The sequence below is a fragment of the Heteronotia binoei genome, chromosome 3 (genome assembly GCF_032191835.1).
Source record: "Heteronotia binoei isolate CCM8104 ecotype False Entrance Well chromosome 3, APGP_CSIRO_Hbin_v1, whole genome shotgun sequence".
Taxonomy (NCBI): Eukaryota; Metazoa; Chordata; class Lepidosauria; order Squamata; family Gekkonidae; genus Heteronotia; species Heteronotia binoei.
The window spans coordinates 88135062-88147774 of NC_083225.1; the positions used below are offsets into that span (position 1 = coordinate 88135062).

At 44.9% G+C, this 12713-nt stretch overlaps 1 protein-coding gene across 20 annotated transcripts in view; it reads right to left on the minus strand.

Moving 5' to 3' along the window:
• Positions 1–12713, minus strand: part of CASK (calcium/calmodulin dependent serine protein kinase) — a 382103-nt gene that overhangs the window by 261178 nt on the left and 108212 nt on the right. For all 20 annotated transcript variants that reach the window (XM_060234164.1, XM_060234158.1, XM_060234148.1 and 17 more), the window contains exon 4: positions 8632–8709. In XM_060234164.1, the coding sequence (XP_060090147.1) occupies positions 8632–8709 (78 nt within the window). The remainder of the gene's footprint in view (positions 1–8631; positions 8710–12713) is intronic.

Consider the following 12713-nt stretch of genomic DNA (forward strand, 5'->3'; position numbering starts at 1 on the left):
CTGACCAGGTTAGAATTCTTAGAACTTCCTTAGAACACTGGAGGACTTTGACCCTCCCTGATTGTTGATGTATGCCTTCACTGAGATGTTGTCCATTCTTCTTAAAACATGTTTGTGTAAAATGCCTGGATGAAAATAACTTAATGCTAGCCATACAGCTCTTAAGTCCATGATATAATATTCAACCTGGATTCTACCTTGGTCCAGGTCCCCTGGATAGATCAGTCATTCAACATCACTCCCCATGCTGAATGGCTGGTGTCTGTGAATAAAAGTAATAGCTCTTGTTTCCAAGATGCCCTGCCCTGTCAAAGACTGAACAGCTTGGCCTACCACAATATGCTGGCTTTCACACAGGGAGATGGACAAATGTTTAGATTTTTCCTCTGAGGAATCTGAAGCTGATAGGGACACAAGAGCTGCTGCAGTTGCCTTGACTGTAGTCATGACCATTGCCCGCATCCATACATGAAATCATGAGGCCTAGGAGCTTGACCAGGATCATCAGAGGGGTGGATCTGGCTGTGATTATCAAGCTTGACAACTCCCTTATTTTCTGTCCTTTGTCATGTGGAAGGAATATCTGGTTGTCCCATGTGTCAACAATAACTCCCAGATATTTAGGTGTTGAGTGAGGGAGAGGCAACTCTTTTGCAGACTGACCATGAAACCATGATCCTGAAGACACTGAATCATCATCTGTGTATCTACCAGTGTCTTGTCTCTGGTACTTGACAGAATCAGAAGATTGTTCAGGTAAAGACAAATGTGGATCCCTTGTTGCCTCAGACAAACAATGGGAATTATCAGTACCTTGGAAAACAATCTTAGAGCTTAGGCAAGACCAAATGGGAGCACCTGGAATTGAAGGAAGAGTTGGTTTTATACTACACCCTTCATTACCCAATGGAGTCTCGGAGCAGCTTACAATCACCTTCCCTTCCTTTCCCCACAATAGATGCTCTTGTGAGGTAAGTGGGTCTGAGAGAATTCTAAGATTATTGAGAGTGACCCTGCTGGCTGCACACGAAGGAGTGGGAAATCAAACCCGGTTCTCCAGATTAGAATCCGCTGCTCTTAACCACTACACCAAAACCAGCTTTATATTGAAAGTGATGTTCCCCTAGACAGAAACAGAAATATTTGTTGTGTTCTGGGATGATCGGAATATGCAGGTATGCTTTGGCCAGGTTGGTTGAAGTGAGGAACACCCCTAGTTGCAGTGACTCCATGATGGAATGTAAAGTTTTCATTCTGAAGAATATTGTCTTGATTGATCTGTTCAAATCCAGAATGGCCTTCCAGTATCCCTTTGGAACTGTAAAAACACATAGAGTAGACTCCTGATCCCTTTCTGTGGATGACACTGGCTCAATGGCCATGATGAAAAGCCTATTTGTCTTTGACTGGCTAAATTGGGGACTGCTATAAGGTATTTTTGCTGTTTCCTGGTTGCTTTGTGTTATGGCCCCAGAACCACTAATTTTGGAAGGGGTATTGAAAGACCTGAGTCAGATTGAGGTGACAAAAGAGGAGGTCCTACAACTGATAGACAAATTAAAAACTAATAAGTCACTGGGTCCGGATGGCATACATCCGAGAGTTCTGAAAGAACTCAAAGTTGAACTTGTGGATCTTCTAACAATAATCTGTAATCTTTCATTGAAATCTGCCTCCGTTCCTGAGGACTGGAAGGTAGCAAATGTCACCCCCATCTTTAAAAAGGGTTCCAGAGGAGACCCGGGAAATTACAGGCCAGTCAGTCTGACTTCAATACCGGGAAAGTTGGTAGAAACCATTATCAAGGACAGAATGAGTAGGCACATTGATGAACACGGGTTATTGAGGAAGACTAAGCATGGGTTCTGCAAGGGAAGATCTTGCCTCACTAACCTGTTACATTTCTTTGAGGGGGTGAACAAACATGTGGACAAAGGAGACCCGATAGATGTTGTTTACCTTGACTTCCAGAAAGCTTTTGATAAAGTTCCTCATCAAAGGCTCCTTAGAAAGCTTGAGAGTCCTGGCTGAGTAATAGGAAGCAGAGAGTGAGTATAAATGGGCAGTCTTCGCAGTGGAGGACGGTAAGCAGTGGGGTGCCGCAGGGCTCGGTACTGGGTCCCATGCTCTTTAACTTGTTCATAAATGATTTAGAGTTGGGAGTGAGCAGTGAAGTGGCCAAGTTTGCGGATGACACTAAATTGTTCAGGGTGGTGAGAACCAGAGAGGATTGTGAGGAACTCCAAAGGGATCTGTTGAGGCTGGGTAAGTGGGCGTCAACATGGCAGATGCGGTTCAATGTGGCCAAGTGCAAAGTAATGCACATTGGGGCCAAGAATCCCAGCTACAAATACAAGTTGATGGGGTGTGAACTGGCATAGACTGACCAAGAGAGAGATCTTGGGGTCGTGGTAGATAACTCACTGAAAATGTCAAGACAGTGTGCGTTTGCAATAAAAAAGGCCAACGCCATGCTGGGAATTATTAGGAAGGGAATTGAAAACAAATCAGCCAGTATCATAATGCCCCTGTATAAATCGATGGTGCGGTCTCATTTGGAGTACTGTGTGCAGTTCTGGTCGCCGCACCTCAAAAAGGATATTATAGCATTGGAGAAAGTCCAGAGAAGGGCAACTAGAATGATTAAAGGGCTGGAGCACTTTCCCTATGAAGAAAGGTTGAAACGCTTGGGACTCTTTAGCTTGGAGAAACGTCGACTGTGGGGTGACATGATAGAGGTTTACAAGATAATGCATGGGATGGAGAAAGTAGAGAAAGAAGTACTTTTCTCCCTTTCTCACAATACAAGAACTCGTGGGCATTCGATGAAATTGCTGAGCAGACAGGTTAAAACGGAGAAAAGGAAGTACTTCTTCACCCAAAGGGTGATTAACATGTGGAATTCACTGCCACAGGAGGTGGTGGTGGCCACAAGTATAGCCACCTTCAAGAAGGGTTTAGATAAAAATATGGAGCACAGGTCCATCAGTGGCTATTAGCCGCAGTGTATGTGTGTATATAAAATTTTTTGCCACTGTGTGACAGAGTGTTGGACTTGATGGGCCGTTGGCCTGATCCAACATGGCTTCTCTTATGTTCTCTTATGTTCTTATGTTCACATTCAACCTGTGCTGAAAGCACTACATTGGTTGCCTGTGGCATTCCAGATTCGCTTCAAGGTGCTGGTTATAACCTTTTAAGCCCTATATGGCCTGGGACCTGTCTACCTTCGGGACCGCCTCTCCCTATACGTACCCCAGAGAGCACTATGTTCAGGGTCTCAAAATCTCCTTAAGATCCCTGGACTGAAAGAAGCTCGATTGACCAGCACTAGAGCCAGAGCGTTCTCAGTAACATCCCCCACTTTGTGGAATGCCCTCCCCAAAAACATCAGGGCCCTGTGGGACCTGCCACAGTTCCGCAGGGCCTGTAAGACCGAACTTTTCAAACTTGCCTTTAATGGTTAAGGGGAGATGGCTATTACCTTCAGCATCAACAATCTCACTGAATTAATATAATGGAAAACAGAAGCTTGCCATCTTGGATTTTTAATATATATCGAAATGTTTTTATAGATCAAATTTTAATATGTTTGCTAATGTTTTTAAACTGTTGTTAGCCTCCCTGAGCCTGTCAGGGGAGGGCGGGATATAAATCTGATAAATAATAAATAAAAATATATGCTTCAGCATGACTGAGTGCTTATTTTTTGGGCAATTTTCTAGGCTACGAGGGATTGGACACAGTTGAAGGATTAGACCATGTTTGGGTCATGCCGAGCTCAGCTGTCTCCCTTGTGCCATCCAATCTTCCTCCTTCAATAAAAGAAGGGTCTGTCTCCCCCGCTGAGAGAAATCTGTCTTCTTCAAACTTGCACTCCATTTCAAGGTGGCTATGCCCAATTGCTTCCAACATTTGCTGCTTGTTGTTCCCACTCTGTTCTCCGAGACTCGGAAACAAGGTAGGAAGGAGGGGAAGAGGAGAGAAGATAGCTTAAGATAAATAATTGATCAGCAGGCAAATGTAAGACTATAGAAATATAGAAAGAGAAATGAGGAAATGAGAAGGAGTGTTGTCTCTGAAGCTGCTCTCCCTTTATAGGCAGGATACAAACTGAGAGTGTGACTCTCATAGGCTGAATACAGGAAGCTGAAGACATTAGTTCCTCACTTCCTGAAATGGATGGTGGAAATCACCCTTTTAAGATGTTCTCCACCTCAGAGGGAGAACAACAGATTCCCAACCCTTGAATGGCTGAAATACAGAGGTAACAAGAGGGGATGCTCATAATTAAGGGAGACATAAGATGGTAATTTCTTCACTCAGGTTTTCCATACACTGAGAGCAGCTGAATAAGTCTTGATCTCATGGCCTGGTGAATAAAGTTGCTAAGTAAACTTTTTTTATTTTCTAAAAATAGAAGGTGTAGCACAGGATGTTGCATTTGGAAAACAAATTAAATTTGAGTTTCAACTATTATGCTTAATTTATTATTTATTTTAGTATATTTCTATTCCACCCATTCTCCGAAGGGCTCAGGGCGGAGTATAGCATTTGATAAAACAATAAAATACAATAAAAACATTTTAAAAACAGACAGCTCAACAGCACTCAGAGAATTTACCATATCACATATTACCCAGCCTGGCCATCTCGTATCATATCTCACAGGTGACAGTGCTGATACGGGAGGCCAACCAGATCAAGAATATATTTATTTATTTTATTGGATTTATATCCTGCCCTCCCTGCCAAAGCAGGCTCAACTAAAAGCCTGGTGGAACAGCAACATTTTACAGGCCCTACGCCACATTCTGCATTTGCCACAGTTTCTGGATCAATCTCAAGGGTAAGCCAGCGTAGAGCGAGTTACAGTAGTCTAGTCTGGAAGTGACCATTGCATGGATCACTGTAGCCAGGTCCTGGGGGGATAGATATGGTGCTAGCTGCCTGATGTGCCGAAGATAACAAAAGGCAGACCTGGCAACCATCGTGATCTGGGCCTCCAGGGAAAGGGAGGCATCCAAGGTCACTTCCAAGCTCTTCACCTGTTGGGTTGGCACCAATGTGGCACCATCCAAAGCTGGAAGCTGGATGGCCCATACCCACTCCACCCTGACTCAGATACAGGACCTCCATCTTAGCTGGATTCATCCAGCCACGGCTCCCAATGCCACGGACAACTGGTCAGGGGCGGCGACAGGCTGACCACTCATCAACAGATAGAGTTGGGTGTCATCAGCATACTGATGGCAACCCAGCCCAAAACCTCAGGCAATCTGGGTAAGGGGGCGCATATAGATGTTAAATAATATTGGCGAGAGAATGGCTCCCTGTGGCACTCCACATATAAGTGGATGCCACAAGGAAGTCTGCTCACCAAGCACCACCTTTTGTTCCCATCCCCGGAGAAAGGAGGAAAACCATCGTAAGGTCACCCCCTGAACTCCGGTGAGGTGGTGGGTCATAAGCTCATAATCTACTGTGTCAAATGCTGCTGACAGATCAAGAAGTATCAGCAGCGCTGACCTGCCTTGATCCAGGTGCCATCTTAGGTCATCTGTGAGAGCAACTAGGACAGTCTTCGTCCCATGGCCCGGGCGCAAGCCTTACTGGAATGGGTCCAAGGCGGATGTCTCATCCAGGAAAACCTGTAACTGTTCCGCCACTGCTTTCTCAACTACCTTACCCAGAAACAGTAAATTCAAAACTGGGCAGTAGTTGGCCAAGACCCCAGGATCTAATGATTTTTTTTTTCAAAAATGGACAAACCACTGCCTCCTTCAGTTTCTCTGGGAAGGTCCCTGTTGAAAGGGATAAGTTGACAATATCATCCAGAGAGTTTCTGATACCATCCCGACAGGCTTTCACCAGCCAGGATGGACAGGGATCCAGTGGGCAAGTGGCAGCCTTTACTGCAGCCAGGATCCTGTCCACATCCTTCAGCAAGAGTGCGCTGAAGCAGTCCAATATAAGATCAGAAGACAGCCAAGGGGCTTCCAGCTCACATACTGTATCAATCATGGCAGGTAGGTCCTGGCAGACGATCAGGCTTTTATCTGCGAAATATGTCGCAAAGGCCTCAGAAACAATACCTAATTCTCTACCATTTTGATTGCCCAATGGCAAAACTGTTAATGACCGAATTACTCGAAACAGTTAGGCTGGGCATGACTTTACAGACTCTGTGGAGGCCACAAAGAACTCTTTCTTAGCAGACTTCATAGCCCCCTTATAGACCTTCATAAACATTTTATAAGAGGTTCTTGACTCTTCGTCATGAGCATGTCGCCACACTCCTTCTAGCCATCAAAGTTGCTGTTTCATCCTCAGCAGATCCACGGTATACCAAGAGGCAGCTTTGATGCGACAACGAAGAGGGCGCCGGGGAGCGATGTCATCAATGGCAGTGGAGAACAGGACATACCAGTCCTCCACTAACTTATTCAATGACCCGCTAGGGGGCATCGGATCCCGCAGAGCCTCCTGAAACCACTCTGGGTCCATTTGGCTCTGCAGGTGAGCATAAATCCGCTCACCGCCTAAACAGGAGGGACGTTTCAGGTCTAACTGGGCTTTCAGGGCATAATGATCTAACCATGGAACTGGCTCCACCGTCACCATATCTGATGATATACCTGCCCCAAAGATCAAATCCAGCATGTGACCAGCCTGATGCATGGGAGCTGATACAAATTGGCTGAGTCCTAGTGTCTCCATGGACGACACCAGGTCCTGTGCCTGCTGAGATGCTGCGTCATCAACATGGACGTTGAAATCCCCCAGAACTAATAGCCTGGGGAAGTCCAATGCCCAGGTGGGCACAGCATCCAGCAGCGCAGGCAGGCTTTCTGGTGGTGCAGTAGGTGGTCGGTACACCACCCAGATTGCCAAACTCTTCTCAGCTTCCCACACTAGGCCGACATACTCAATGCCGGCGATGTTTGGGGCAGGAAGCGCCCTGAAAGAAAAAGAATTCCGGACAAACACAGCAACTCTCCCCCCTGCCCATTTGTCTGAGATTGGTGGAGGACAGAGAACCCAGGGGGGTAAGCTGGTTCAAGGCAACAGTGTCGCCTTCCTCCACCCAGGTCTCCATCATACATGCTAGGTCCACCTGCTGCTCCACGAGAAAATCTCGCAGAGTAGCGATCTTATTATTGATGAACCTGGCATTAATCAACACGAGTCAGAGATCGGGTCTTCCTAGCCCCACAACCAACATACCTCGGGATGGGACATAGGTGGGAAAGGCTCCAAACATTTCCATATCTCTGCATTTTATTTTTTTTTAATTATTATATAAGTTTACATTTTGTAAGCCACCCTAGGTATTCTGGAAAAGCAGGATATAAATATTTTAATTAAAATAACTAAATAGTGCCCATGTTCAATCAAGTTAGTTAAACTGGGGAGATTCTATTATTTAAGATCTTGTTTGAATTGTAATGTATGTTGTCCCCATAATATTATACTTCTTTCATCTTAATTGATTTATTCATACACTTCACTGTCACCCCTTTCCCAAAAACTTACTGCAACATTTTTACTGCAACACCAAGTCAGTGCATCCCAATCATGTCAGACACCTTACTTACCTGCAATGCACTGTCTACCAATTTTCTGCTTTGTTACTATGTTGCCTAAAGTTGATGTCCTTGAAAGCTCTCTGTAAAGTTTATGATCCATCTTTTAGCCCTTACTTGAATACTTTTTGGTCAGCATAAAAGTAGGGCCACAACACTGGACACTCAGAACTAACAGAATATACATATCTTCTCCTAAAATACAAATAAATCATGATACTGATAATGATAATGAAAATGAAAGACTACCCCCATAACTTACAAATGGAAGTCAAAAGTACTGTGATATTTGCATTATCTTGACAAACAGGGATACACACAGGAATCTGGAGCAATATTCAGATGAGCAATGATCTTACTGATGTCAATTAGAGAAGAATTAACTGTTTGCTATAAAAATCAACACAGCTTCTTCACAAAATCACATAGCTTATGAAATTCATAGTAACAAGATATGGCTATGGTCATTGGCTAACCTGTTTCCAAAGGGGATTAGACAAATTCATGGAGATCAGTCACTGAATATCAGATGCTGGGTAGCAAAAGCAGGAGATTGTTGTTGCCTTCATGCCCCACTTGTAGATTACCTGGAAACATCTGGTTGAGCATAACTGGAAATAGGATACTGGACTAGATAGACCTTTGGTATGATATCGTAAAGCTCTTAACTTGAATGTGCCAACTATGGCTGGATCCTCCCCTTTGATTCTTTTAAAATTCTTAGTTTACCCACATTTTTAAATGAAGAGTAACTGATAATATGAGGCCAGTAAAATGTGGTAAGCTTATGAGGCTATATTGACACTTAAGCATTATATCCCACATGAATTGATAATTATTTAAGCTCATCCAATTTGAAGCTCAAAATGACACCAACTAGCCCTTTCAATTTTAGACCATTGTACTGCAATGTTTCTCTCTTCAGTGAGTGTTCAACAAACAGACCTTGAGAGGGAAATTATTCTTGGTCTAAACAAAATTAAAAATACTAGTTATTAATCTCCCCTTACTATCCTGAAAGGCAAGATAAAATAAGAATACATACCTGGCTACAGCTTCACTGTAAACAAAACCAGCATCTGCTCTCTTTACAATTTCAAAGCAGAGATCTGCACCATCCATACTGCAGGTAAGAAGAAATAAAACATGTATTTGTAAGATTAGAAACAGAGCTTCCAATAACAATAATGCTATAATTTTACACGTTTTTACACGTTTTACAAATCCAGTTTGTTACTAACTGATCAAATTTAAAATTCTTAGTATGCCTAGGCAGATTTTGACATTGTACTATCAGCAAATCAATAAATTTAGATGAGTTCTGGAGAAACAGTTCCAATGTTATTTATTTATGGTATATGAGTGACTGCTAAAAACACATTTTGCATGATTTTAGTGCCTCTCTCTGTTATGAAGAAGCATAAAAAATATTTTAACATTAATATTGAGTCTGTGCGCTTTTATATTCTAATACATCATATACATGATTCTCCTATAGATATCCAACAGATACTTTGAAACACGTACAACTAACATTTATTCACTCACAAATACATGACAGTCTAAGTATAAAATAAATAGATATAAAATGAAAAACATCTACAAAAGTGCCAGAATTCCACACCAATACAGTATGCATCTAAACCCCTGGTTGCAGGGTGAGAAAGAGTGAAGAAGCAACAAACACAAGTTGACAAGGTAGTTTCAACATTGCTTTAAAACTACAAAAACAGAGAGCACATTGCCTTCTATCCTTTATCATGTTCTAAGGGCCATTTTATACCACTGTTTTTTCTCAGCAATAGCTGCTAAATGTGTATGCTTCTGGCCAGAAACACATACATCATACTAGGGGTATGCATTCGGTTCGGCCGAACCGCATAGACCACCGAATCACCCAATTCGGAATAGACCACCCCTGATTCGGAAGTATACGGCACCGTATACTTCCGAATCCATTTTCAGCCCATTAAACGGGAGCCGTATATGGCTCCCCATATACTTCCATATCAATATTCAGAAGTATACGAAAGTCAATGGAAAAGGCAGGAAAGGAGCTTCTGCAGCCTCAGGGGAGCTGCTTGCTTCCTTTCCCGCCTTTGGAAACCTTTTCCCGCCTCTCCCATAGCCTCCCTGGGATCAGGGAGGGAGGGAGAGAGGAGCTCCAGCAGCCAATCCAAAGCATGCATCTGCAAAATGCATTGCAAATGCATGCTTTGCAGGGCTGTTGTGTAGCTGATGGTCCAGCCATCAGCAACATTGTTGTTCTTTTGATCTTTTGCTTACTTGGGTATCCAAGTAAGCACTGTTGTCTGGCCAATCACAGAGCAGTGCTATTTTTTTGAAACTGCTCTCTGTAGGGTCAGAGAAACTTTTTAAGGACTTTGCCTGGCTGGACTCCTCCATTGCTGCTGTGTTGGTGTGTGCTGGTGTGAGAGAGAGATTGTGCTGCGCTGGCCCTTGGCTTCAGCTGCTGCTGCTCTCTCTCAGCCTTGCCTGACCTGCCAGTGCCTGGAGAAGAGAAGACGTCTAAAGTAATACAGTCTTGGGGTTCTTGTTTTTATTTTAATTAGTAAAAGGACTTTTTAAGACTAAGAGTCCCTTTATTTATCAAGATTTGGGTGGGTGAGTACTGGGTAGCTTATTTGGGGTTAGGGGGTTCTGCTGGGGGTGGGGGGGGTTTTGCCAATTTGCCCGTATCTTACTTTAGTGAGAGGACTTTTAAAAGTGCAGTGTCCTTTTACTTTTCGTGATTTGGGTGGCTTGGATTTCTTGGGGTTAGGGTGAAGGGGGTTTTTTTTGCGGGGGGAGGGGTTGGTAAAGTTCCAGTATTGTTAAAAGTTAAGTTTTTTACTGTTTTAAAAGGATTCTGTGTTTTATTTGTTGCTGCTGTGTTGTGCTGCTGTTGTTCCTTTTCTCTTCTGGTTCTGGTTCTTGGGAGGGGGGGCTGTTTGGTCTAATTTTCATTATTTAAAAGGCCACTTTTTAACAGTTGAGTTTGTTGGCCTTCTGTTTGGATCTATTCTCTATTGCTGCAGGTTTTACATCCTCCTGTCCTATTGTCCCTTTTCCTGGTTCTCGTTTGGGGGGGGCAGTGTTGTTGACTGATTTGGCCTGAGGTTTCTTATTGGTGAAAAGGCCACTTTTTTAACAGTTGAGTTTCTTGACCTTCTCCTGTTGTCCCTTTTCCTGGTTCTGTTTTTTTTTTTTTTTTTTGGGGGGGGGTTAAAAGTTAAGTTTCTTTCTGTCACGTTTTGGTTTTTTTTAAGTTACCTGTGGTTGGTGTGAGAAGGTTGGAGTGTGGGCTGTGTGGGGTGGGGTTTTTACAGAGCTGTTTTTGGAGTCTGAGGCTGCTTTCGGTTTGCTTAGGGCCACTAAATAGGCTGCCCCACTAATAAGGGTGTTTTTAGGGATTGTGTTTTTTGAAATTAAAAAAAAAATTAATCCATTTTAAGGCTTTATCTTCTTTCAAAATTCAACTACGCCAGATAGGGACAATTTAAAAAGATTTTAGGTTTCTCATAAAAGGCAGCATGACTACTAGGCCACATCAGGCTCCCTTTTAAAGAGACTAGGGTTGCAGTGCATCTTGCTTTCAACCACTGAAAGCTGGTGCATCCTTACGATTTCCATAAAGTAAACCAAAGCTTCTCTCAAGTTATAGGGGACACCTGATTTCTAGTTTGCAAGAAAATCAGGATTGTCCCAGGATCTGGTTAGGAGAAATTTCACTAGGAGGATATAACAAGGATTGCCTTCATCTCAAGGGAGCCTTTAAAAAACTGTAGCCAGGTAGAGGCAGGATCACCTAGTCTCCTAAACTTTAGCAGATCACTACTACCCCAACCCAAAGAAGGACAGGTTAGGGACCAAAGAAAAAAACAAACAAGTTTTGGCGGGAGGGTTTTTAAAAAGAAGTCAGGGCACCTGTTGGTTCAGGGTGCAGTGCAGTGAGTTAGGTTTATTTAAAAAAACCCACTCAGTTCAGGTTGTGTGAGACTGGCCAAGGGTGACATGAGTGACAGGCAGCAGAAGAGGGGCCCTGGGGGCAAGGCCAAGGAGAAGACTAGAGGGGTGGAGGGGAGGGGGAGGACCCAGGTCTCCCCCCAACTATGCGTAGGGTCACTTCACAGCCGCCTTCCAGCACTCCGACCTCTGGCTGGATGCTGCTGGGGCGCCCCCAGCAGAGGTGCCATTAGGTGCTGGCACTGAGCAGGGGTCTGCTGCTCGGGCAGTCTCTCCTCCAGCTGATGTCGCTCGGGCTCAGCAGCCGGAGGAGGGGCAGCAAGAGCAGCCCTCCTTGGAGATGAGCTTTGGGGACAGTTTTCTGTCCAAAACAATCACCCCAAGGAGGGTGCAGAGTGTTGTGCAGGAGCTGGAGGAGAAACTGGTTGAGGAAGACCAGCCCCCTTCTTCGGTTCCTTCGGGCACCAGCAGTCCTTCAGGGGATGGCCAGGAGGGGAGGCCGCATGGGGTGGAGGGGGAAGAGATGGAGACACACGAGGTGCCTCCATCTCCGCCCACTTCCCCCCCGGCAGCCAGCCCCTCCTGCCACCCCGAGACACGATGTGTCTGCCCCAAGCACCTCACAGGAGGTGGCTCCAGACACCAAAGCTGCCAGTCAGCTTGGGCAACCATACACCTCTGAAGTCTGGAAGAATTTCCAACTTATAGAGGATCCACGCTATAGGCAGTACCAGCTGTGCAGGGCCCGGATGAGTCGTGGGAGGGACCCTGCCCACCTGACTCCGGGGAGGATGCGGAAACACCTGCGGAAGCACGACCCGGTGGTGCTTTTTAAGGGGGAGAAGCAGGCTGGTGCTGGGGTGCCCAAGCAGCCAACACCACCCAGCCAGGAGGTCCACCCCATCGCGACTACCTCCGGAGCTCTCCAGGAGCGTTCCGTGGGAGTACAGGAATGCCAGCCATCTCTGCTGGAGATGTTTGGTAGGGGTGGCACCTGTGTGCCCAGAGGGCGAATCAGGCATGGCAGGAGGGTGATCGCCTGGAAACTTGCCAGGTTGATCGCCCATGGGCTTCCATTTTCAGTGGTCGAGAATCCTGGGGTGCTAGGGTTGCTTGAGTACCTGGCACCCTGGTACAAAGTTCCTGCTAGAACCACCATTA